This window comes from Cornus florida, unplaced genomic scaffold (genome assembly GCF_030987335.1).
Source record: "Cornus florida cultivar Cherokee Brave unplaced genomic scaffold, ASM3098733v1 CherokeeBrave_3.0.0_Hap2_Chr11, whole genome shotgun sequence".
NCBI lineage: Eukaryota > Viridiplantae > Streptophyta > Magnoliopsida > Cornales > Cornaceae > Cornus > Cornus florida.
In genome coordinates, this window is record NW_026775581.1 from 84,522,372 (window position 1) to 84,547,671 (window position 25,300).

Genomic DNA, 25,300 nt, shown 5'->3' on the forward strand with positions numbered 1-25,300 from the left:
AAATTCTAGTTCTAAATTGAAGTCGAGTTATCGAGTCGGACCTGTAAAATAATTTGTTAAAAATTAATGAGTAAATCATTTTTGTTAGATTTTAATATTTTTTTTTTTTTATAAATATTTTACGACCACCAGACCAGAAAATAAATTAATATTTTTTAAAAATTAAGAAAATAAATTAATATTTTTTAAAAATTATTATACACCCAAACAAATGCAGCTTAGTGTCTTTTCAGTTGCCAAACCAGGACTCGAACTCGGACACGGTCATTAACGGACACATTCATTCAAGTCTTGACCAATTAAACCGCTAGAAGAACTCAAACACATTCATCAGATTAAATGGACGCTCTAGTGTGTTCGTCCGACTAACAGGAAAATATTAATGCATTACAAGAAAAAACTCACCCAAAACCCTTTGATAATTATAAGGGTTTTTAGAACTCAATATCCTACCCAACTGGATGGGTAGGGACCCACAGCTACTAGATGTATATTTGTGTGTGTATCAATGTAGTTGCATTCCATTAAACTTCTGTTCTACTATATCAGGTGGTTGCTGTTCTGAACCCTATAAACCTAATAAGCCACCAATTATGGGTTCAGATACTAAATGTTCATATTATAAATAGAAAAAATCGAGTTAATTAATTTAATTTAGCCATATGATCTTGATGTTTCCTTTAAAATAATGTGCAAATGATTTTCTGCCCTCCACAAACATTGGAATAATGTATCTTGTAGTGATATGAAATCCCACAGTACAAAATAGTTGCCACTTCTTGAGTCACCTCATTCAAGCACCACTTGGTAATACAGATTGTAAAATTACTCGACAAAAACTTCATCCTGCACTCGTGTTAAGTTTGGGAGCACCGAATCCGTGATTTGGATTTGGAATTAAAAGGACTTTAGTTAAGTTTCCTCCAATTCCAAATCCACTGATTCAGTGCTGGCATTACAAATTATGTTATTCAAATCACCTTCCACAATAGAAGGAATCATATGTGATTCATAATATCCACATAATTACTAATAGAGATTGTCATACATGATAAGCTGTGATGGCCTTCAACCATCCTGATTTTGGCACCTCCACATTTAGCAATGCTCGCAAATGTAAACTCACTTGCTTTCATGGGGAAAAAATGATACTTATAAAATCAACAATGTCTCAGCATGGTGGCATTCTGACATCTTTCAGTTTCGGCTACTGAAGATGACTGAAGAGTTTACAACACACTGGAGCATTTAATAATGTCCATGAAAAGGTTTACAAATGAAAAGTAAGCTCGGCACCAACCGGTTGGTGCTATCAATGTTGCTTAAGAGCAATGAAAGAACACGAAAAGAAATACTGAACTGTTTTCATGAGACTGATTTAGTCGATTGAAGGTCGCTGGACTGAGAATTTGGGTGGTAAGGTCATGAGCGGTTCATTCCCACCCAGCTTCTGGACGGCCATCCCAAGGGTATATCCTAAGGCTCGTGCGACTGGGATTGCCACTGCATTTCCAACCTGACGGTACCTGCACCAAAACACACGGTACTTCAATGTTCAAGAAGATATTACAACATCATTTATGTAAAAGGGAATGCAAAGAAATAACAACAATAACAAATTACACTTTGAGAATTGATTTCTTAGTGTCTTTTGTGGAAGGCAAATGTCCTTTCTACTGTACATGCAACTGAACCTAAATTATATAGTCGTGAAAACTAGGCATATATTTGGAATCCAAAGTTCAGCGACACTGCTCGAATTATATATGGGAGAGGCTGACTACCAAGTTTGATTTTCTTTCATTTTCATTCCTTTATGCTACATTCGGTAGGAGGGAAATGCGAGGAAGTTTTCATCGTTTTGTACAAGGGAAAGTAGGAGGGAAGGGAAAAATGGATGAATGAGGCACCCTCCGGGACCACTATTTTTTATCCCTCCAAGTGAATAGAAGAGAGGAGGGGAGAGAAGGATAAGTATGGCATATTATGTAAAGTGATGTTATTACCCTTCATCAAGTGTTGTAAAACTATACAACAAGGGTATAGTGGTAAAAAAAAAAAAAAAATACAACATACTTTATTCCCTTCCCTCTTACCAAACAATAGAAGGTGTCACCTCCTACTCCATTTCACTCGACCAAACAAAAAGATGGGACATATTGTCTCATCCATTCTTCCACCTTCCCTTGTACCCATTTTTTCATCCTTCTTACCAAACGAAGCATTAGTTATCCATTAGAAAGAGCCAAACCTCAACACACTTCGGTCTCAAACAATCAATTACATAATTGGACCCTCTTCCAATCTTTCATTATGTGAATTTTTTCCCTTCATACAAAGCATATGTCAGGGCTTGTGGAATATATTACAAAACGGTAATGTCAAAAACAACACTTCAAAATGTGTTCCTTATTTTCTGACCACTACGTTCACTATGTGCATACAATGTTGTAAACTTGTAATCACTAAAAGAAGTGATACTCTTCGGTCAACCTTGAATTTCAATAAGCACGTTAAGTATCTGTTCTCGAAAATAATATTCATACCTTTTTTTAACTGTCCCACAGAATCTATAAAAATCAGGAAATCCTTGCAACCTTGCATACTCACGTAGTGTAAGCACTCTATCTTGCTCTGGATGTAATGCTGCCTACAAAAGTTTTGAGGCTTACAATAAAATAAAAAATAGGTGTCTAACTCAATTTTTTAGAATAATATTATTAGAGAAAGGACATACCTGACTGTGAAGATTTGGAAAAGTCACTACAGTTGCCACCGTCTCATCCCACCATAACCTTGCAAATGGTCTGTCCATATAACAGGAACTTCAGTAAATTGGCATTTAAAAGGAAAACAAAAAGTAAAAGGTAAAGCATCACACCTTTTAGACTTTCCCTGTTCAAAAGTGAAGACATAATCTGGTACCTATAAGCAAACAAAACAAAATTTTGATTACTGCTGGTCCGAATCACAACACCCGGCCTATTCTGGTCAAATTTTGTCTTCCATGGGAAACCAGGACATGGATGCTCTGGTTTTGTAAAATCTAATATACAGATCAAACTTATTACTCTCTCCTACATAGCGTTCATATGGTTTTTTCCAGTTTCCTTATTATTCTAAAATGCCATGTAAAGCAGTAATTAATTTCTCGCGTTCTCAAATTATTTATCTATACACACACACAGATACATATCTACACACACACACGTAATCAAATCTAATATTTGTTATATTATACGTATATAACTCTGTGATATTGTGGCCCGAATTTGGTGCCGGGTTATGACCCGATGACAATTTTTTACCAGTTTTTGCTCATGGATCGTGGACCCTAATTAGTCTCTTGTAGCCCGATATATAAGGGCGCTTAGGGTTTGGAGTGGTGGATAAGAGAGACTCTGATATTCGTACATAAACAGAGTGACGGGCCGAAAACTTGTAATCTCCGATTTTACACATAATGAAAACTTTCGCCGGATCCCAACCGTGGACGTAGACTGTTGCCGAACCACATATAAATCTTTGTGTTCTTTGTGCGACGTGTTTACTTTTCTTTCGTGATTCTTGGTTCAACTTGGGTTCGTTACGTTTGTCATAACAAACTCTAATATCTAACTCCCAATATGTAATCTTAATATACTAAATAACAAAATAATAGCTATATGAGCATGACTTTAGTTTGTAACTCCCAAATAAAATGGTGTTGCCCTTCATCAAATTGTAAAAAGTCCTTCCACTTAAAACGCATAGTTGGATTTGAATTAGAAGAATTTCATTTCAACCTTTTATCTAACATCTCCAATTTCTCTCATTTAGCTGTTATAGTTGGATTTGAATTAGAAGAATTTCATTTTTTTATTGGTTAAGTTTCTTTACTTTACTTTTCATTATGTTTGATTCAAAGAGAAATATTCAACATCATTTTTTTTGTTTTGTTTCAACATACATAAGATATCCATCGTGCAATGCCTTAGAAACGAGTATTAACATTCCCCTTTCTACATACGATTGGAATTGCTTTAGCTGAAATACTTTTATAATCAATGATGTAAGAATTCATTCTAATGACCTCCTTTCTCTGCATCAACAGCTTCTTTAAAGTACTCACCTATGTTACTCTCCGGGTTCCACTATTTGAGACCCTCTCCCATCCTCTCCCCATTTTTACGTCTCTCTCGTCTTATATTTCTAGCACATTTGAACCCCTATACTCCATTTCTCTCTCTTCCTCTCCGTTTAAACCCAGCTATGAGCCACACTAAGAGGCAAGCTGTTACATATTGCCACTCTCACTCTTTTCATCAAATCAATTAATGCATTCAGTCACTACTACTATTTTAATGCATTCATTTGTTACTACTATTAATCAACTTAATATTTTATAAATAAATTTCAAAAATAACTTAACAAAATTTGAAGAGTCTATAAAACTTGTAAGATTTTGTATCTCTAGTTAAATACTAAGATTTTACGGTCCATTACTTGATGCACCTGTAAAATGCTAAAGCTCTCAAACGTGCCAAAGTAAGTTAGAATAATGAAAACAGTCACTTCGTGCATATTAATTTCTTCACCTAGCTGAATGAACCAAAAATAGTTATTTGGCTCATTTCCGTTTAATGTTTCCTACTTCTGTCAGCATTTGTTTATGAAATTCAATGAAATCAATGATGATTAGTAGCTAAATTTCCACTTAACATCTAAGCATTTCAAATTAATTTTCAATCAACTCTAAACTCTATTGAAATTATCTAGGCAACATATTTTTTCAGTGCTCATCTAAAAGAAATTGTAGCTTAGAAATAAAATAAGGAAATAACTACACTAGGAGAGAGAGGAGGGGATAGAGAGCAGAATTCACATGTATTTTTCCAGGAAGAGAAACTAAAAATAAAATAATGAAAAGCTTCCTTCAGAACACAAGGCCACAAACTGTTTACCATAGACTTTCCAGATGGCAACTTCATCTGCTCCTTTGTTGGATCCCGATGAACCACGTTGTCAGTTCCCACAACTATGCCAGGGAGGTCCCTGAAATTTGCTCCCTGTGAAGCTAATAAATTAGAACCACAACAATATTAGAAGCTCAAATATCAACGTAAATCTCATATCTATCAAACCTTTTTGCGTGGAATTTGACAAACTCGTAAATAATCATCCTCAGACAATTGATATGGCCTGTGGTCATATAATATAGGCATTTTCATTTGTGCAACTCCACTCGGTGCTAAACCCATCATCTCTAGCAAAATGAAGAAAAAACAAAAACAAGAAAATAGATTGTCAATCAAGACCTACAACCATGAACTCTTTTCTTATAGATACACATTTCAGGGTACAAGCTAAAAGTCACTATACAGTCATACACGTCACAGAAGACCAGTCATCTGGAACTATAGAAAAAGATGTTACTATTGTAGTTAAAGCTTCCAACAAGCAATCACCAAATGGAGGTAGAATTGACATAGGTTAAAAACTAATGTACAAATAATACAAACAAATTTCACATATCAACGTTCCTAACATGTAGAAGGCTTTAACACAAGGTCCACCAGCTATTAGTTTGAATTCTATCCTACAATGCTAAAGACTCAGTTGCATGGGTCAAGTGATATGTAGATCAGAGTGTTGTAGTTATGATTAAATGTATAAAGTTGTCAAGTCAGATATAAAACAAATCAAATGAGGTTTAATTGAAGAAATACTATGCGTTCAGTCAAATGGAAATTTGAATTGTATCCTACAACACCTAAAGACAGAGATGCATCGGTCAAGTGGTATGCAGATCTGAGTGTTGCAGTTATGATAATTTGTATAAGGTTGTCAAGTCAGATATAAAACAAATCAAATGAGGTTTAATTAAAGAAATACTATGCATTCGGTCAAATGGAAAAATATTGTATCACAAATACTGGAGGAGCATTATGATTGAAGTTGCAAAACATATTCAATTGGTTAAGTAGCAAATTAGGTATTAGAGATGTTACCACTTCTTACAATTTTGAGAATAAGCCAATTATTAAGTTCATGAATTCCACCTTCATAGAACCAGCAGTTGGATGTTAAGATAGAGTAATTATAAATTAGCACAAATGCGGCCAATCTCTAATTTCCATATTAACCCAACAGATGGAATCACTGACCTCATCCTTGTAGCAATATCTTTATCTACTTTTGTAAACGTTGCTGAAACAACACATAAGAAGAATGATAAGTAACTGAAGAGAGCATAATAGTTCTTCAGATAAACACTACTTTTCTTCGTTTAGTCTTTTATTACAACAACAAGGGCATGCCTCCATCACACCATATTTAACGACTAGTTAGTTTAAAAATAGTCGTTCACAAGTATAATGGAGAACCCTACTGTGCATTAGGGAATTTGTTCAAGCATATAAAAACTGTTTGGATGGCTAAGAGTCAATTCTGTAATGCAAATGGTTGAATACATATTTTTGGTACAGTTGACATGCATGAATTAAATATATATATATATATATATATATATATATATATATTGATTAATGTCATTATTAACATTAAAAAAATTCTCTTCAACTTCCCTAAATAAAATCTCCATGTGTAATCAACAAGATTTCATATGCACCAATGATTAAATTTTTTTTATTAATGCCGTTATTAACATTAAAAAAATTCTCTTCAACTTCCCTAAATAAAAATCTTCTTAGCCAATATACAATTTTGTAACCAACGAGATCTTATGTGCAATTTTTTTTTTTTTTTTGGTAGGTAAATCTCATTTGTAGTTACAAGCATAATTCTAAGCTTCTCACAGAATAATATGTATTTGATCTGAGATACCAAAAAACTCCAAATGTTTATAAATCAAATGAGGACTCTGTTATATTCATTTTATCTTAATTTCTCTAACAGCCTTCATCGACGAACAAGTCATAATTTGCGACAGCATCATCCTCAAATGTACAAATTATGTATATGTCTTGCAGTCAACAAAACCTTTGCTGTTATCATCACTTGTACTTTTTGTTATACTCGATGTCTTTCAACTTAACTTTGTCTCCTTAGTGCAACCAATTCTTCATCAATTGTTAAAAGACTGTTATATTACTCACAATTCAGTAGTATCTAGATATGTACATATATATCCATATATTTCTGTTTTTATGAGTAATAGAACAAAATTAATTCTCAGAAAATTTTAATGTATTTTGTCTAGAAACATAGTGAGGTTGCATTAGCAAGTCTAAATCCGTGCTTATGATTTCTACTTGATACAAGTGCCCTTCCCAAACAGGCACTTTAAAGTCTATGTTACCTGGACTCGGGTATGTGTGTCGGGCACGGGTATGTATCTCTAAACAGAAGGACACATGGACACTGCTAAATATTCATTTTATTTCGCTTTCTACAGTAAAGCAATGTTTTAATCTAATATAGTGTTCAATATAGGCATTTAACTCATTTTATATTAATAATATAGTATAATTGAATGATTGAATATGGTTTTTAACTACAAGTCCACCCAAAAGATTCGGACACATATCCCATACGCATGTCCGAGCAGAATGTGTCCGACATGGGTACTTCACTCCTTTTGAAGAGTCCATGTAACATAATTCAAATGGCATCTAATCTTTGCTAGCAGTTATCATCCTTTCACAATGCTTCGAACAAGAAAAAACAAGTGTTCTATTCTTGAGAACATGAAAATTCCCACATGCTGGAATGCCAACATTCATCTTCTTTGCAGTTTGCTCTCCTATAAATCACATTCGGTAAGCAACGTGAGAGGGTGATCTTCAAAAGATTCCCTTGAAAATAGCAGAGTCTCCATTCATACATATGAATTTCAAAATCTATAATATTTACATAAGAAGATGAACAAACTTGTTGGCACTAGAAGGCAGTTACAGGTACTCAAATGATTGTTCTTATAGGACAGGTACTAACCTTATTGATTATCAAAACCGAGGATTAGGTCCTCCAGTTGTTCATGATTTTGTTTTGTATCACAAGGTTGTTCATCATTTTGTGACATTTGGCGAAGTTTAGATTTCGTCCTTGGTTGCTTGTGCAATTGTAAAAGCCAAAGGAGTTCATGGAATGTTGAGGAGTTCATAGGACCGTTATTAGACCAACTATATATTGTATGGAGAGGAGTGTTGGGCCCTAAAATGGAAACAAGAACAACACCTTCATATAGCGGGAATGAGAATGTTAAGGTGGATGAGTAGAGTTACTAGAAGAGATGGGATCACTAATGAAAGTGTGAGAGAGAAATTAGGGGTGGCACCAATTAGTGAGAAAATTAGAGAAAGTAGACCTAGATGGTTTGGACACTTCCATTGGAGATCTAGTGATGAGTCAGTCAAATGAGGAAGACTAGTTGTAATGGGAGGTAAAAGACAAAGAGGTCAACCAAAAATAACATGGGATGAGGTTATTAAAAATGACTTTTAAAAGTTAAACAATGTAGGTGAAATGGCATGTTATAGAAAAGACTGGAGAGAGAATTCATGTGGTTGACCCCATTCATAATTTCGCATAGGATTAAGGCAACGATGATGATGAAAGGAGTTTATGGAATATCGGTAGTGGCTCGTTTATCAGGAAACATTCTTAAGATCCATATGCAAGTAAAGCTTCAAGAGTTAAATTAAAATTTGGTTGCAGATAGAGTCAATCAGCCAGCTTGTGTTTGATTGCATTGCAAAAGTCACAAAATGGTCAATGTCCTACACTCTGGAAATATTTAGCCGAACAATTGAAAGATTCAGATAAAGTGGCCTGAAATCAAGAACTGCGTGAATTTGACAGATACCATTCATGTGCTGAAAAATGGTTTTACGGCCTGAAATTAAGAACTGCGTGAATTGGACAGACACATTCATGTGCTGAAAAATGGTTTTACAAGTTGTCTTTAGCAATTAGAGGGTAAAACACTGAAGCCAGGAGCAGCGCTTAAGAATTATTTTCTCCGAAATACTTTCACATTTCTTTATCACAAGATTTTGCCTGTGGAGTTTGCCAGGAAGTGTTTTTAAACTCCCTAACTAGATTTCTTTCCATAAAATTATTCTAGGTCAGAAAGATCTATTTGGGTTTTACAGGCCAAAAGGAATTTGTATTCCTCCTATAAATGTATGCTTAGGTTATTGGTTGGCATGTACAGGAGAAATGTCAGTGAGGATTCTCCTCACATAATTTTGTCAAGAGGTGTATGTTAAGAGCGAGGGAACACAAGAGTGAGCGTGGCCTCAACACCAGCGGGTAACTTCTGAGTATCGTGTATGCCTCTTCTCCACCTCGGTAATTTGGCCATGATAATAGTAAAATAGCATCTGTTTCTTTGGAAATGAACCTCTCATAATAAAGGTGCAGCTAAAGTCCAATGGAGTAGTCTTTTTCCCTACTATAGAATGTAGTCTGGGAATCAAAGCATCCAGTTTGGAGCAGAGCTACTATTGTCAGATATATATATATATATATATATATATATATATATATATATATATATATATATATATATTCTACTCCACATTCTATGTGGTTCAATTGGTCAAAGACTTTCTCACCAAGCACAGAAAATTGTGGAGTATTTCAACCCTTGTAGACTCTAGTTGGAGTTGGAGTTGGAGGAACATCTTGAAGGTAGGGGGTAATGTTAGGAGGTTCTTTGTCCAAAGGATTGGGATGGCAGAGACACGTCACTGTGGCATGACAATTGTCTCCCCAAGGGCCACATCATTCTCTCTACAGGAAGTAGAATCTTCTAATCTCAGGACTTGGTAATACGGCAAGAGTTTCTGATATTATAGCTTATGGTGAATGGTCCTGGGCTTTGAGAGAGTCCTCCAAATCAATTGGGCAGCTAAAGTTAGAAGAGAAATTTCTATTTCTGCCCATCCTCAGTGAAAATTGCGGATACTTCCACTAGTTGGGTAGAAGTTGGCGACCCTAATGAATCAACTATGAAGGCCTCACAAACCTGACCAAGTTCTATAGAAGTCCTTGAATCAACTTCTCATCAAACAAGTTCGGATTGAGCTAATGACCCCAGAGATGCTCTTTGACCTGGCCTGGAATTGTGTGGCTTTCTGTTGTGCCCAAACCCTCATTCATCCTATGGCCAATGATGTTAAGGAAAAACTTTGAACATTGGAAAAGTTCAAGGTGTGGAGAATTGCAGCATGACACTTGCCTGTTTTGCAAAAGAGCAGTTGAAACCCACAGCCATCTATTTTTCGAATGTAGCTTCAGCATGCAAATCTGGGACAGCATCAAAACCAGGCTATAGCCCGGTCTACTGGGAGTTGAGACCAAACACTACAATGGGCTTGTACTCATATTTCAGGCAAGAGCTTTGCTAAACAAACAACAGAATTGCCGTGGCTGCTACAGTTTATGGCCTCTGGAGAGCAACGAATGCTAGAGTCCATGAACACAGCTACCATGATGAGAGTCACAACCCCAAGAACATCTAGAAGGCATCGGATTGAAGCTATATTGTCAGATATTCCCAGATTCTAATATCGAGAAAATGGAATTTGCCTGATTCCACCTTTGAATGATGTCTACTCCCTTCCTACTCTGATTTTATCTTCAGGTATCCAAATGAGCACCCCACAGCCCTGCGTTGGCAGTTCTTCTCCTCTAGTCTGTTTCTTCACTCCAGAACAAAGGTCAGTGGTTGCAAGATTTGGAGCTGAACCACCCTCAATTTTCTTCGTGCTTCAACACTCTATTTTTATGACTGACTAAATAATTAACTGCTGTCCATAAATTCATGTATAGAGTTGCATCATTTATTATATTAGTGTTAGATTAGTATTAGTTAGTGATCCCGGCTTAGAGAGTCCTTCCTTCCATGATGAATTGGCACCAGTCCGACATTTTGTCTCTATGGACCGAGGATGCACTAAAAACGATATCATGTAAATGCTTTGGGCTGCCTTTTTCTGTATTACTTCTCGGACAACTAGTCAGTTGATTGGTGGAACTGGGGATTTTTTTATCAGCCCTTGTACAACCCTGGGGTATGCCCCTTTGTACATGCCTCCGGTTTGTTGATATATACCAAAAAAAAAAAAAAAAGAAAAAAAAGAAAAAAATACTCTCTTACTTGCCAAAAAAAATAGAAGAGTCTTCTCAACCATGGAAGAAGGTATAGGTTTTCTGAACTAAGTTAAATATTGTTTGAAGAGTGCTTGATTATTTATTCTCAATTATTGCCATTATTTGATCATTACACGAGTAAGCTTCCATGACCCAGTTTAGATAGAGACAGCTGTAGGCCACTAGGACTGCTTCCATGACCCAGTTTAGGTAGAGACGGCACTAAGACAGCAGTTGCTCCTTGCTGGCATTTTTCAGAACATTGCGCCAATGTGACTACATAGTTTGGGACTAGTTGCACTACTTTCCTGTTATCTTACTCTGATATATAACCAATAATGGTTTCTTTCAATTGATACTTGTAATTTTTCAGTTAAACCGGTAATAATTTACATAGCTTTTAAGCCCAACTGTATCGTGCATGCAGTCATTACATACAAAAAACTGTTCTGCATAAGATGGTTCAAAAGCAAAACAGAATCAAGAAAACAAAGGCTCCAATCTATACCTGAAAACTTGTAACAACTCAAACCTGCAACAATCAATTCAAACAAAGAAGTGCATAGAGAGCCTCATAATTGAATTACACAGTACATAACATCAATGGAAAGCAGAACTATTGCAATGCAAAAACTCAATGAGACCAACTAATTATCTAATGAGACGGGTTACATAATTGATATTGTTATTAGTTAGGAAACAAAGTAACTAGCAAGGGAAAAGTAAATGTCCAGATTCAAGAATATCTGCAGCAGAAGCAAGATAGATAAATAATAGGTATGATATAGACATTACTTCCACGTTATGCTACCAAAGATAATATCATTACCATATTTAGTTAACCTTATATATTTTTGAAATTCGGTTTCCGGAGGCATTTGGTATGTCATCTCCTCACGGGTTTCATGGCTCGTCACCTATAGTAATAATTTCTATGAGAATACAGACAAATTGTATTAAAGCAGCAAACCAACCAAAATAAATATGATAAGAATACAGCTGGAAGATCAGATATAGCATCACGAAGAATGACGGCTTCTTCAAGTTGTCGAGGTTGGTCTTCATCATAAGCAACAGTATTTCGCTACAACATTAAGGAAGATAATAAGAAATACAGTGACTAGGGAATTTCACTTACCAATTGAACTCACAGACAATTGAAGTAGTACCTCAAACTCAGGTGGAGGCCAATATCTAACAACAACATCATGTGTTGGAAGTGGAAATTGGGGTAGTTTCTGCAAGCAAAAGAACATTCATAGCATGATTGCTTGGACACCACATGGAAACAATCTGCCTTATACAGAATTTTAAGTTAAGTCTAATTTTTTTGTAGCCTTTTGAATGGACACCGTTTGGAATTGCAATCATCCAATGCTACACTTCAAGCATTTAAAACGCTGTTATTTTTCATCCCAATTAAAACAAGTTTGTTATAACTATCACTCATCCAATGAGGAAAACATATTTTAATCATCAACAGTTCTAGTGATGACAATCTCAAACAGCCCCAACAAATACTTCATTTATTTATTTTTTTTTTTTGATAAGTTAAAATTTTATTTTAAGCACAATAACCTCCACCTTCACTAACTTTATGTGACCATTAAGTATATCTTGAAATTATTATTTATTTTAAAATTTATCTTGAAAAATAATTTCTGATCAACACAATAAGAAGACATTCACCTCACTGGGAAGAGCACCCCAGAGGAAAACGCGCAACCGAAATTGTGGAAGACCATAACAGCCAGCAGCAATAGTTCCAAGCCTTGCTTGGTATTTCATATGCACTAAACGACTTAATGCATATCTTCCAAGAGAGGCTTTATTGAACCTTAAGATGTCGGACACATTTTCCATCAATACATACTTGGGCTTTAAGAATTTTACTATGTCCATGAAGACAATTATTTGACGATTTCTTTCATCATCCAATGGGGCATCAACATTTCTAAAGCGATTATATCCACTAATCCCTTGACATGGAGGACCACCACATATAACATCAACACCACCCTGTAATATAAAAATTGTAGAGTTTGGGAAATTAAATAAAAGAATAACAGTAAAGTAAATACTTCAATTGTACGAAGCATATAGATCGTACAAATTAGTAAAAGCAACTTACTGGAAGTGGTAAGAGTTTAGATTGGAATCCACTTCTTACAAAATCTCGTACTCGTTCTTCACAATTGCTGAGGAAAATACACAAGGACAAGTAATATGCACAAAATCCCAAAAAATATATAAATATAGAAGGCGTAATTATTTTATAATAGACAGAAATTACAACCTCAATGATTGAACTGGTTCCCACGTATCTTCACTCGAACTATATCCCTTCCAACGTACCTAATAAAATAGTAATAAGTAACGGATATGTTCACAGAGAATTTGCAAACGGGATTTGATGAACATGAATAGAAATCAACATACTACATGAAAAATTAAATAGGACACTAAAATTTACTTAAGGAGGATGAATCACAATACTTTACTGTGTCTGGCAAGACTTTGCTAAATGCCACATTTGGCAAAGAATAATTACATATCTTTGAAGTTAGTTCAACCTGGATGCTCATTTCTGACAGAGCAGACTTACTGTACATGTAATAGTAGCCTAATTACTTCAATTATAGGCAAATAATCCACAAAGGTTATGATACCGAACAGTTGATGGTACTTGGGAAGTTAATGGGATCAGCATACAATAAAATAAAAATAGCTAGTTGACAGCCTTGTACTCATTTGCTTTTAAGAATATAATATGCTGCACTAATGGCAGATAGAAAGCATGAGATCTTGAAGGACTGATACAATGATAGCATGTGGGACATAGTATTGCCACAAGAAGTAATTCACATAAATCATAAGAAATCATATGGTAATACTTAGCAAGGATTATCAGACACCAAAAAAGTTTATCATTACAATAGGTAAACCTTTAAATTATAAGCTCTTCTTTAATTTTGACCTGCAATTTATGATATTAATTTCATATCCATCCCTTAAATGTAGTTAAAATTTGGGTAAAGTACATCCTTAAGGTTTTGTCAAATTACAGATCGATAGAGTGTTGAGGGTTTAATATTTTGACCTCCCCTGAGGTTTGACGCAAGTGCTCAACGACCTCCCTCCCATTATCCGTCTGTCACAAACATTAGCAAAAATTCAAAAATGACTAAATTACCCTTGTTTTGTCTGAAAAGACAGAAATAGTCCTATTACTTTGCCCGTATGACCGAAAATGAAGGCCTAAGCCATGTGCTTCTCTCGAACATTCTCAATTGTTGCCAAATCTTCTCGGTTTTCTATCAATTACTAAACCAGAACAAATCAATTAATTCTTCCAAGTCATATCTTCAGTTCCTCATTAGACCATATTGCATCATTTTATATACATACACGTGTATATATATATGTATATTACGCATATGCTTATATATTCAAGAAAAAGATTAAACTATTCGAACCGGACTATTGAGAGTCGATTCAAGTCCACCAGCCATAAAATTATGGATTTTTCCATTTATCTCAATCAGGTTGTAACTAGGCGGTTTCTTAACTCCTTTTTCTTTCATCATTTGCCTCATTATTGTTGCATTTTCCCACTGATTAGCACGAGAATATATGTTCGAGAGAATGTTTGAGAGAATCACGTAATAACCGCTGTTTTCTGGCAGCAATTGGATCAAAATACATCATTATATATATATATATATATACACACACACACACACACATATGTTTGGCACTCTGCATAGACCCAGATCCAAAACCATTGCTATCGTTTCCGGTCGGGCGACCCATTCCCCGCTCTATTACCTAATGCTTTATGGTGAGTGTGGTCGATCCATGAGAGACCCATATATATATATATTTATGTAATTTGTGTGCATATATAGAGAGAGAATATATATATATATTTAGAGAGAGAGCCAATCAATGGTTGAAACCCACTACTGGTAAGCCCAAGCCCCACCATTGGTGGAGGCAGCAGGATGTGGTGGTTGACACCTCCACAGTAGATGCTTTTGAACAAACCCAAAATGGGTTTTTCTAAAGTGAGAGATTATGTGTATTTTGAATATATAACTTATATCAAGAACCATATATATTATGTGTGTGTGTATATATGATTTGTTGTTGATAGAGAGGTGGTTTAACAGTGTTGGACAAGGTGGCTGTGGTGGGATGAGGACTGGAGGTGGAAAGGGGAAGAAGAGAGAGGAGAGAGGAAAATGAATATTTTACATTATAATAATATTACAAATATAATTGACTTTTCAACCAAACATTTAACATCCTTCAGCCAATTAACAGTCTCAGGGGAGGTCAAACAATAAACTACAAACACTCCACCCACGTGTAATTTGACAAAACCTCAAGGGATGTGAGTGTACTTTACCCTTAAAATTTCATGTATGATATTAAAGATCATTCGTCTGCCTTATTGAAGAAGAATCCATATTTTGCCTTGCATCTACTATCTACTTAATTTAAGCTCAATCTGCAGATGCTAATAACAAAAAGACTTCAAATTACAAAACCAATCAGTTTATATATGACTATGTCACTGTTCAACTAAGAAGCAGAAGGAACCATATCCGTGTCGAGTACCAACACTTCCCGGACACTCGTACACATGATCCAGTGATCAACACATCTTGTACACGTCCATAATCTAGAGTAGAACTCTTAATTTCAGTCACTTATCTGACAATTAATAAATATAGGGTAATATGTGATAAATGAAGCTTGAACATCAAATAAGATTTTCTTTTTAACATGAAAACAAACTATAATTGTAAGAGAAACAAAATTGAAGGTTTTGACAAAGTTAATATAAAGATTGAAGTAGTGGACATAGACACGTAGTAGTAGGAGAAGTCATCAAATAATTATGTGCATCTATATACATATCTATATATATATATATATATATATATACAGAAATGCATGTGCACACACACATGTCGTGACTTGTTGATAGTGAACTTTTACTAGCGACCTACCCCAATTTATTGTCGTTATGTCTTTCTCTATGAGACAGAATATTACAAATGTATAAATTATAGATTACATATTTCATGGTACTGCCACAAAATGTTTATTTACCGTACATAATATAATTTTTTTAATATATATATTTTATTTACATGCCCATTTCCAGCATTTTAGAAATTTATTGCATGAACATATCCTTGTATCACATCTGTATCCCATCCCATATCATGCATCTTAGCTATTCAATAAGTTCATTCACTAAAAGAATGATATAATTCAATAAGCTCTTCAAAAATAAACTAACACAGGTAAACACGAGTATATTTATTGAGTACCTTAAATTTTAACCCACGCTTTCCTGAATTGCTGGGATCACCATAACAAATATCAACTACGCATGAAACTTCATATTCTCCTGCAGGAATCTTAAGATCTGATGGACGATTTGTCTCATCTTTGGCCTCTCTCGTGTCAGTTGCCCCAGACTGGAGTGCTCTTTCTAAATCATTGAACACATACTGGTTGCACAGCTTTTTCCATCCCTTCAACAGTTCTAGAAAATCCTCGGCGCTTTCATTCCTAACCTAAAGAAATGAAGCATAAAAGCATTTCATATCACCTCCAAAGATTTGTGGACACCATGAGATTGGGTGTAGAATTATAGAAGACAAGGAGCACTCACCTGTGTTTCTGGATGATTCAGTTTCAAACTGTCACATGCAAAGCTATCATAGTCAACTGCCCATCGCTAAAGTAAAGGGAATAAAATTGAACAATATAAGGACAAATCAAACAACTTAAAGATAAATCATCTTCACAAAAATGAAATTTAGTGAATTGAAAAATTACCGTTACAAGATTAACATGGGAAAGTTTGGCACCGAGACACAATCCAGTTGACATTCCACCACAACCAGAATAAAGATCTAATAACCCCAGCTCCGCTTTATAAAGTTCACAACTGGGTGTATCCTCCAAAGAGGTCGTATTGATCGTTGTATGGGAAGTTTCAACATAATTTGGTGAGGCTGAATCATGGCTCTCTACAGAATTATCTGAAGCAATGTAGAAATCTTATAAAGTCAAGTCAAGGATTTAAAATAGGTATTTATATGAACTTCAGTCATTTGAAGAAGTATTCATATTTTGTGGAAATTCAAAGCATAGGAAATAATGAAAATATTAAGGAAAAAGAAGACAAATCAAGTTTATTATTTATTGGAAATAATTATTCTCTTGATACTAACAAAAAAAAAGTGTATATATATATATACATAACTGGATGAATAGATAGACCCTAGTAAAAACACAGAAAATATAATAAGTACAAATGATTCATGAGGAAAACAAAAGGATTTGAGTTTAAAAAATTCTTTACCAACCAAGGGAAATTTATAATGAATAATCTCCATATATTACTTGATGATTGTCAAAACAATACAATTAGTCCAGTATCTCAAATAGGCTCAATTATTCATAATGAAGGAGTAATTGGAGATGATGTTAATCATAAAACCAAGGCAAAATGGCATAAATGAAGAAGTGCTCCTAGTATAAGTGATCGGTGTATCCTGTTAAGATTGAAAGAGAAGTTCTATAGAACAGTAATTACACCAGCCGTATTTTATGGGACAGAATGTTGAGCAACTAGGAAATAAGTTCACTAACAAATGCATAAAGTGAGCATGGTGGAAATGTGAATGTCGAGATGAATGTGCAATAAGAGTAGAAAGGATAGAATTAGAAATGATCACATTCGTGAGATGGTTGGAGTAACATTAATTGGAGATAAAATGAAAGAAAATTGGTTAAGGGAAGAGGAAGGACAAATTTAACATGAGTAGAGTTAGTAAGGAATAAATCTACCTAGTGGTTGTGGGTAGGAGTGGGAGTGATAAAATCCCAAACACTATTGAAGATTCTGCCACTGGAGGACATTCTGGCAGGGCAGGGGCAGGCATGGCCGAGGAGCAAGGCCAAATCGGATAGTACAAAGCTGGATATCTGGACAAGTTGATCCTAATGCTTCACCTTGCCTAGTGGAGCATGGACTTCATGGTTTTTATAATGATGATGAAATTGAAGAAATTCCACCATAGCACCACAGCTCCATAATATGGGTGGGTCAAGAAAATTTAAATGTCACTCATCAAACAATAGTAGCGATGAATATTATACAGTGCACTATATTGGAGAGCCGGGTTGGGACAAGGGCACCATGGGGGTCCTCCTAATTACTCACAACCCACGTAGCTCTTGTACGATAACCAACCACAATAATTCCACTATCTACCACCTCATGTAGCACTCTCTCAACCTCATTCTTTTGACCACATTATGGGTAGTGACAGCGAACTTTCACTTCCTCCGAAGATCTATGGATATGGTAATGTTCAAATGTTTGTGCCTTGTGGTTATCATGAGCAAGAACAAGAAGAATTTAGTAGAAGCAAAAGTGAGCAGTGGTAATACTGTGGAGACAAGATCTTCCAATGATTTCGAACAAGGACCACATAAGGCTTCATATAATGATAACGATGCGGCAATAATAAAGATTATTAAAAACCTTAATTCTTTTTGGTGGCTGAGTCATGAATTAATGAGGTATAAAATATTTTGCATTTTTTTCCCCGCAAAAAAAAAGTATATGATTTGTAGCTGCAGATATAACCTGTTAGCCAGTGCAATGTTCTTCACAATAGATGATAATTCGTTTTTAGTTTTACTTCAAACAAATATTAAGTCCAATGTAACAAGAAACACTTCATCTTAAGTGTCATATAATTGACAAGGAACAACACACAAATCCAAGAAGTTAAATTTTAAAATAATAATAATAATAAATAAATAAATAAACATATAATTGACTCGTTAGTGGAATGGTAGTGATTTTTAAAAAAAAACATGGCATTGATAACCAATCTGGATTAGAGTTCAACCACTACTCCCACAAATATAAACCGGTACTGGGATTCAAAATTATGTTGTCATGTTACTCAAAAGTACTATGTGTAATACTAGTTTTATTATATTGGTGTTTCCTTGCAGCCATTTAGCCCTAAGAGTTAAACAATAATCATATGGAATTTAGTATGTCTTAATTAGCACTCATGCCCAGAATTTTGTTCCGAATATGGAATTCTTATTATTTTGAAGTCTCGAACAAATGGTTCTGAAGAATTATAAAGGTCAATTGCAGCCATGGTGTCCCCAGTTGTATAATATTGATTGCCTGACCTTGAACTTGTAGTGTACATTCATAGTTGCCATATCGGCTTGATACAAAAAATGCAAATTCTCCCGAAGAATTCATGAGAAAGTTCATATGCAGCTGCCTCCTAATTCTTTTTCTCTGTCTCAGCATGTCTACAGTCTGTCATCCTATTTATGTTGACTGCAAAAGCACTGCCTCCACTATCTTGTTTGACCACTATCAATTGCTGTTTGGTAATGAACTTTCAAGTGTAATACATACCAAGTTGCATCATATAATGTAGCCTATATTCAAAAGGAGGGCCAGCCGACTAAGGCATGCAAAATACTCAATAAAATGAACCACCGGTATGATCCAAATTATGAATTTTAATTTTATACAGAAACTTTAACGTATAATAGGAAATCTAAAAATCCCATGCCATAGCTTTATAGAAGTGTGTATTATTAAATACTGAGTGCAACCATATAGTAATCATATCACAAATTTATTGGCGTAGGTTGATGTGTTATAAAAACACATGCATCGCATAAATAGCATGTTGTATAAGTAGTCCAAGTACTTCTTATTTATGCATATATGTGTTGTTGGTATTTAAATTTCTGTAATGTTTTAACTGACTATAAGTTGTTGTGATTATTTGACATGCAAATTTGGATAAATGGCATAAATAGGATTAATTATCTTGTGAGCGGCTCTACTAAATGCATAACACTAAAAAATAAATAAATAATGCCAGGAGTTATCCCAATATTTTTGATGGCACTAAGGTCATGTTCCTTTTTCTTTTTTTCTTTTTTCTTTTTTCAGTGCTACTAGGAACTAACAACCTAAAACCATGACCAATATCAACATTCTTACCGTTTAGCAAGGTGCGGAATGTAGAATATTCCACGCAATACTCCATATCATAATAAAAGTCAGATGGTGGAATAGAGTTTAAGTTTAAACCTAGCTGCAACAATTACGAAAACAATCAACTCAACAATATCAGATGCAACATTAACAAAACAGGAAAAAGATAAAGTGAATGCTCTGCAAGCCTTCTACAGAATTTGAAAACAGGAAACCAGCAAAGAGAAATGTAATAACCCAAAATTTAATATGCTTAATTTATATACTTATTTTTCATTGGTGAATACACCAAAAAGTGCAACCCAACACATAAAATCATAAAAATCATAGTACACATATTCCCTTTTAGGTTTAAGACAAGCCTAATGGTAGATAAAATAAATAAAATAAAAGGGAGGGTAAAAGAGAGAATCAAAGAATAGAGGAGGTCAGAGAAGGCCACTGATTTTTGGGAACAACAAGGTGAGTAGATATACTTCCTTTTACCCTAGGATTTAATTTTGTGAAACAATATTTCTATTCTAGGTTAAGAGTAAACTAAATAAACTTTCAATTGATTATCATATTGGGATGAATTAGCTGAATAACATCCTAGGTTAAGGGTAAGTATATCTGCTTACTAAGTTGTTGAGCTCATTCCATTCTATTTCTAACATTTCAAGCTGAGGGAAGAAAGAATTGAAATAGCATCGAAATTTCTGGATTTGTATTGTGGGAATTTGTACTATTTAATGCACAACATTTTTATGTATCCATGAGATCTCCAACTTATTTTACAGTGAGATAGTAGTTGTTACATGGGTTTCAGGGAAGTTTTCACACACTTCGTTTATGTATAGTTGTTTGTTGGTGTTCCAATGATATGGAATTTTATTCGGAAGACATCTATTGTACCATAAATTGCTATAAAGCTCATATGGACAATGAGAGTGTGCTTTGCAATCAGTATGTGCACTTATAAGTTGCGCCAAATGGAATTTGGGGTATGATAAAATGGAAAAAAGCAAAATAATTATAATGATGATAATAATAATAATTTATTTAAGAGTTAGAATTTAAGACTGAAGCATACCGTGGGTCTAATTTGTTTGACGCCAACTTTTGAAATAATGCAATCTAATAAATTATCATTCATTACAGTGGAATAAAATAAACGCCTCTTGTCATGGAAAGCAGCTGCTTCTTTCATAACCTGAAAGGAAGGAGAAAAAAAAAGGAAGCACCAAATACTTGGTAAAATAATATGTCATTAAAGAATATTAGAAGATTTGAGAATCTACATACCGTATCCTGAGCTCTATAAAACCACTGGACCCTAAAATAATCATCTCCTTCTACTGTTTTGAAAAACTCTATGATCCTGCCCACATATTTTTGTCGTCCATCACCCTGAAGGAATTGCTTAAATTGTAAATTTTACCTTGTCATAAGGACATAGTCAGATGATTGATTCTTACAATTGAAATAGCTGATATAGAAATTCGAATACAATGCACCAGTCTAAATAAGAGAAGCCCTATTAAAGAGTTAAGAGTTGATTCAAATAATTTAAAATCTATTCCATTTTTCATCTGCAAATACAACTAGCATCCTTTTACAATATTATACAGCATGTAAAACAAAAAAAAAAATAATTACAATTTGAAAATGCCAGAATTAAAGAACTTATAAAATAATAGGGAGGAATGGTTGCAAGTTATATGTTTTGGACATCATCTGAAATCTCAGTCAAATTGACTGGATTCATCCAAATTAGCATTTAATATATAAACTTTCAGATTTTATATTCTTTACATAAGAAGAAAATTCTGTATTAATAGGAGAATATGTTGATTGGAAGGTGGAGGGGCGTTTTAACCCCCTGGAGGCCAACCAACCTTACAATAAATAGAGAACCCCTTAAACAACAGCTGATAAGGAATAACTGAATCCCAGACATCATATAATTATTTATTTAACCACCTTAAAATGGTAAGAATAGAAACCCATTAAAAAAGGGAAGTATAGACTACAGATTCAACTGTATATTGACAACAACCTGTGTTATGCAGGCTTAGGTACATTGGATGCGGATATAAGTTTAAACATCAGATGCAATAACACAGCTATATATTCATATTCTTAATACGCTTATTTTATTTTTCTAGGGTAAAATGGTGTTTTATGTAGTGTTCAAAATCCGCACTTCAACTTGTTTTGAAACAATAATGCAACAAAGGGAACACGACACGAGAGTATTCATGTTCAATAATACATTTGACTTTTCAGTTATACCTTAATTTAATTCCAACCAAACATGAGTGACACACATCCCACCTGTATGCTAGTGTCCTATGACTAACATGGGTAGTTATATGTATCTAAAAGAGTCCATGCATAACGTAGTTCGACCAAATCTTTTCCAAACAACAACAACAACAACAAGCCTTTTTCCCAACTACTTGGGGTCGGCTACATGAATACTATGTTTCCATTCCGCTCTATCTAAGGCCATAGCCTCAGTCAAATCACATGCTATCATATCCTACTTTACTAACTCCACCCACATTAACTTTGGTATTCCTCTTTCCCTGGTATTACCCTCACTGTGGACTATGTCACTCTTCCTAACCGACGCATTTAAAGGTCTTGTTTGCACATGCCCAAACAACCTTAACCCTTTTTCTCTCATTTTACATCGCAACCCGCCCCACACCGTTTAGATATTGTGTGCTTTTCAAACTCTTCGTGCTCCTCAAAACACGTCTACACAGTTAAGGGATATCCACACATATAAGTGTCATCAAAACTCCCCCCCACCCCCCGGGGTGATATGGAAGTGGAAGTCAGAAAATCACAATCACCCCCTTGGAACCAGCATCCTCGCTCGCCTGAGTGCACGCTCCCCCATTTTCAGCTTGTAATGGCTCTAATACCATTTGTCACTACTTGCCTCGCACTGTGTACATAATGTTTGCTTTCCACATTCTCCATGCTCACGATTTTCCTCAAAATGCATCTACACGGTTAAAGGATGTCCACGCATATAAGTTTCATCAAACCTCTCCCCCAGGTGATGTGGGATGTCACATTTTATCTCTAATTTGTGCTACTCCAACCATCTCCCGAATGTGGTCATTTCTATTAGAATGTATATTCTTTATAGTGTTGGGTCATTATGTAATTACCCATAATAGTTAGGGTTATTGTGTAATTATGTAATTAGGGTGTCTAACCCTTGTTCTTATATAAGCCTTATTTAGAGGGCTGCAGATAGACAAGATACACGAGGATACATTTTTCTCTCTATCTCTCTCTCTCTCTCTCTCTCTCTCTCTCATGAATCTGAACATGGTATCAGAGCGGTATAAATTCATGGGTGTGGGAAACAACAAGTGTGTTGCCCTTGTATGAGAGTGACTGGAATCGTGAGTATGTCGTCAATGTCTTTGTCGGAAGTTCGTGTCGCCGGTAGGTTGAGAACATCACCTATAATCGCCATCGTCCTTAGTCGCCGTCAGATCTGAAGCCCGTAGTCGTCGTCGTCAGATCTGCAGCCTCCTTCGTTGCCGTCAGATCTGAAGCCCCTTGGCCGCTTGTGTTGTTGCCGCATCGATCGTCAGCAGGCTCGCCGACACCCATCGTCGTTGTTGGCAAAGGTGAAGCTTCATCGATTCGCCCTTTTTTTTCTTAGTCGGAAGTTGCGGAGGTTGTGTGGTGTCACCGCTGTGTGCTCGCCGGAGTCTGTTGGTGGGGTTGTGAAGAAGAATAGCCCTGTTTGGTTGCGCAGCTACACTATTCCAATCCTGGTTTACTAAAACCGGGATAACAAAGACTTGTTTTGATCCAATCCAGTTACCCAGATCCGATCCGGTTCTAGATCCGACCCCGCTCCGGATCCGAACCAGATCCGGCCCGGTTCCAGATCCGACCCGGTTCCAATTCTGCATTTTCCCCAGGTTCATTTTTTTTAAATCTTCTCCATGGCTTCCAGTTCAGATCTCCTATCTCCTGCATCCCTTAATCCTCCCATGACTTCAGTCAAGCTTAATGGAAAAAATTACATTTTATGGGCCAAGTCAGTGGCCATTTTCCTGAAAGCCAAAGGCTTTGGCGATCATTTGGTTCAAGATAAACCCAAAAGCAGTGATGCTAATTGTTCATGGGAACAAAGGGATGCTCATATCATCTCCTTAATGCTGAATTGTATTGAACCTCATATTAGCTCCAACCTGTTATATCTGGACACTACCAAGGAGATATGGACCCGACTCCAACAGTTATATTCTGGTGCTGGTAATATAACCAGAGTTTATGAGGTGTGTAGACAATTTTTTGATCTCCAGCAAGGGACTCACAGTTTAGAAGAATACCTCTCACGGGCAATGGGACTGTGTGAAGAAATGAATATGTATCAACCCATCACCTCTGATGTGAAAAGCATGCAGCAGCAACGTGAGGATTTTAATGTTGTTCGGGTTCTCACAGGATTGTCACAAGAGTATGAACTTGTTCATGCACAGATTTTGGGTAGCCCTACACTTCCCTCTCTACCTGATATGTTATCCAGACTCTAGCGTGCCACTTTATCTAATGGCTCTTCAGGCAGTACTTCCAGTGGTGTCACTGCTCCTTCTAACAGTGAACGTTCTGCCTTAGTTGTGAACCAGGGTGGCTTTCAGTCTTCTCGTGGAGGTGGTGGTGGTGGTCGTTTCGGCCGTGGCCGTGGCCGTGGTCGATGCAAAGGCAGAGACTCAAAAATTTGCACTCACTACAGTCTTACTAATCACACGGTCAATTACTGTTGGGATCTTCACGGGAAACCGCCATCTTCTTTCTATGCACATCAAGTGACTGCGAGTGATGGGGATTCTTCTCTTTGCCACATCCACTGCTCCACATGTGGCTGTTGAGACTGCTATGGTCACGATTCCCCGTGATGAGTATGCTCAATTTTTGTCTCAACAACGGACTTCCACCTCATCTTCCATGGGGTCCTTGGCTCAATCAGGTAATGCCCCTGCATGTCTTTTGTCCTCTAGTCAGAGTCCCTGGATTCTTGACTCTGGCGCATCCGATCACATGACTGGTAGTTCTCATCTCCTATCTGATTTTCAGTCTGTTCCTTCCTCTCAAAGTGTT

At 35.8% G+C, this 25,300-nt stretch overlaps 1 protein-coding gene across 6 annotated transcripts in view; it reads right to left on the reverse strand.

Moving 5' to 3' along the window:
- Nucleotides 1-991: 991 nt before the first annotated feature.
- The window catches only part of LOC132285851 (DNA (cytosine-5)-methyltransferase CMT2-like), a 32,281-nt gene continuing 7,972 nt past the window's right edge, over nt 992-25,300 (reverse strand). The window contains exons 4-21 of one of the 6 annotated variants that reach the window (XM_059788081.1): nt 21,464-21,568; nt 21,252-21,371; nt 20,186-20,279; nt 16,960-17,165; nt 16,793-16,858; nt 16,446-16,694; nt 13,397-13,455; nt 13,232-13,298; nt 12,790-13,119; nt 12,270-12,338; nt 12,098-12,184; nt 11,930-12,017; nt 5,124-5,245; nt 4,944-5,048; nt 2,882-2,925; nt 2,738-2,807; nt 2,547-2,650; nt 992-1,526 (exon numbers count right to left, since the gene is read on the reverse strand). In XM_059788081.1, the coding sequence (XP_059644064.1) occupies nt 1,379-1,526; nt 2,547-2,650; nt 2,738-2,807; nt 2,882-2,925; nt 4,944-5,048; nt 5,124-5,245; nt 11,930-12,017; nt 12,098-12,184; nt 12,270-12,338; nt 12,790-13,119; nt 13,232-13,298; nt 13,397-13,455; nt 16,446-16,694; nt 16,793-16,858; nt 16,960-17,165; nt 20,186-20,279; nt 21,252-21,371; nt 21,464-21,568 (2,133 nt within the window). In that variant the 3' untranslated portion in view covers nt 992-1,378. Of the gene's footprint in view, nt 1,527-2,546; nt 2,651-2,737; nt 2,808-2,881; nt 2,926-4,943; nt 5,049-5,123; nt 5,246-5,990; nt 6,042-6,146; nt 6,190-11,929; nt 12,018-12,097; nt 12,185-12,269; nt 12,339-12,789; nt 13,120-13,231; nt 13,299-13,396; nt 13,456-16,445; nt 16,695-16,792; nt 16,859-16,959; nt 17,166-20,185; nt 20,280-21,251; nt 21,372-21,463; nt 21,569-25,300 lie in introns of those variants that run through there. The other 5 variants (XR_009472621.1, XM_059788082.1, XR_009472622.1 and 2 more) reach the window with 5 other exon arrangements.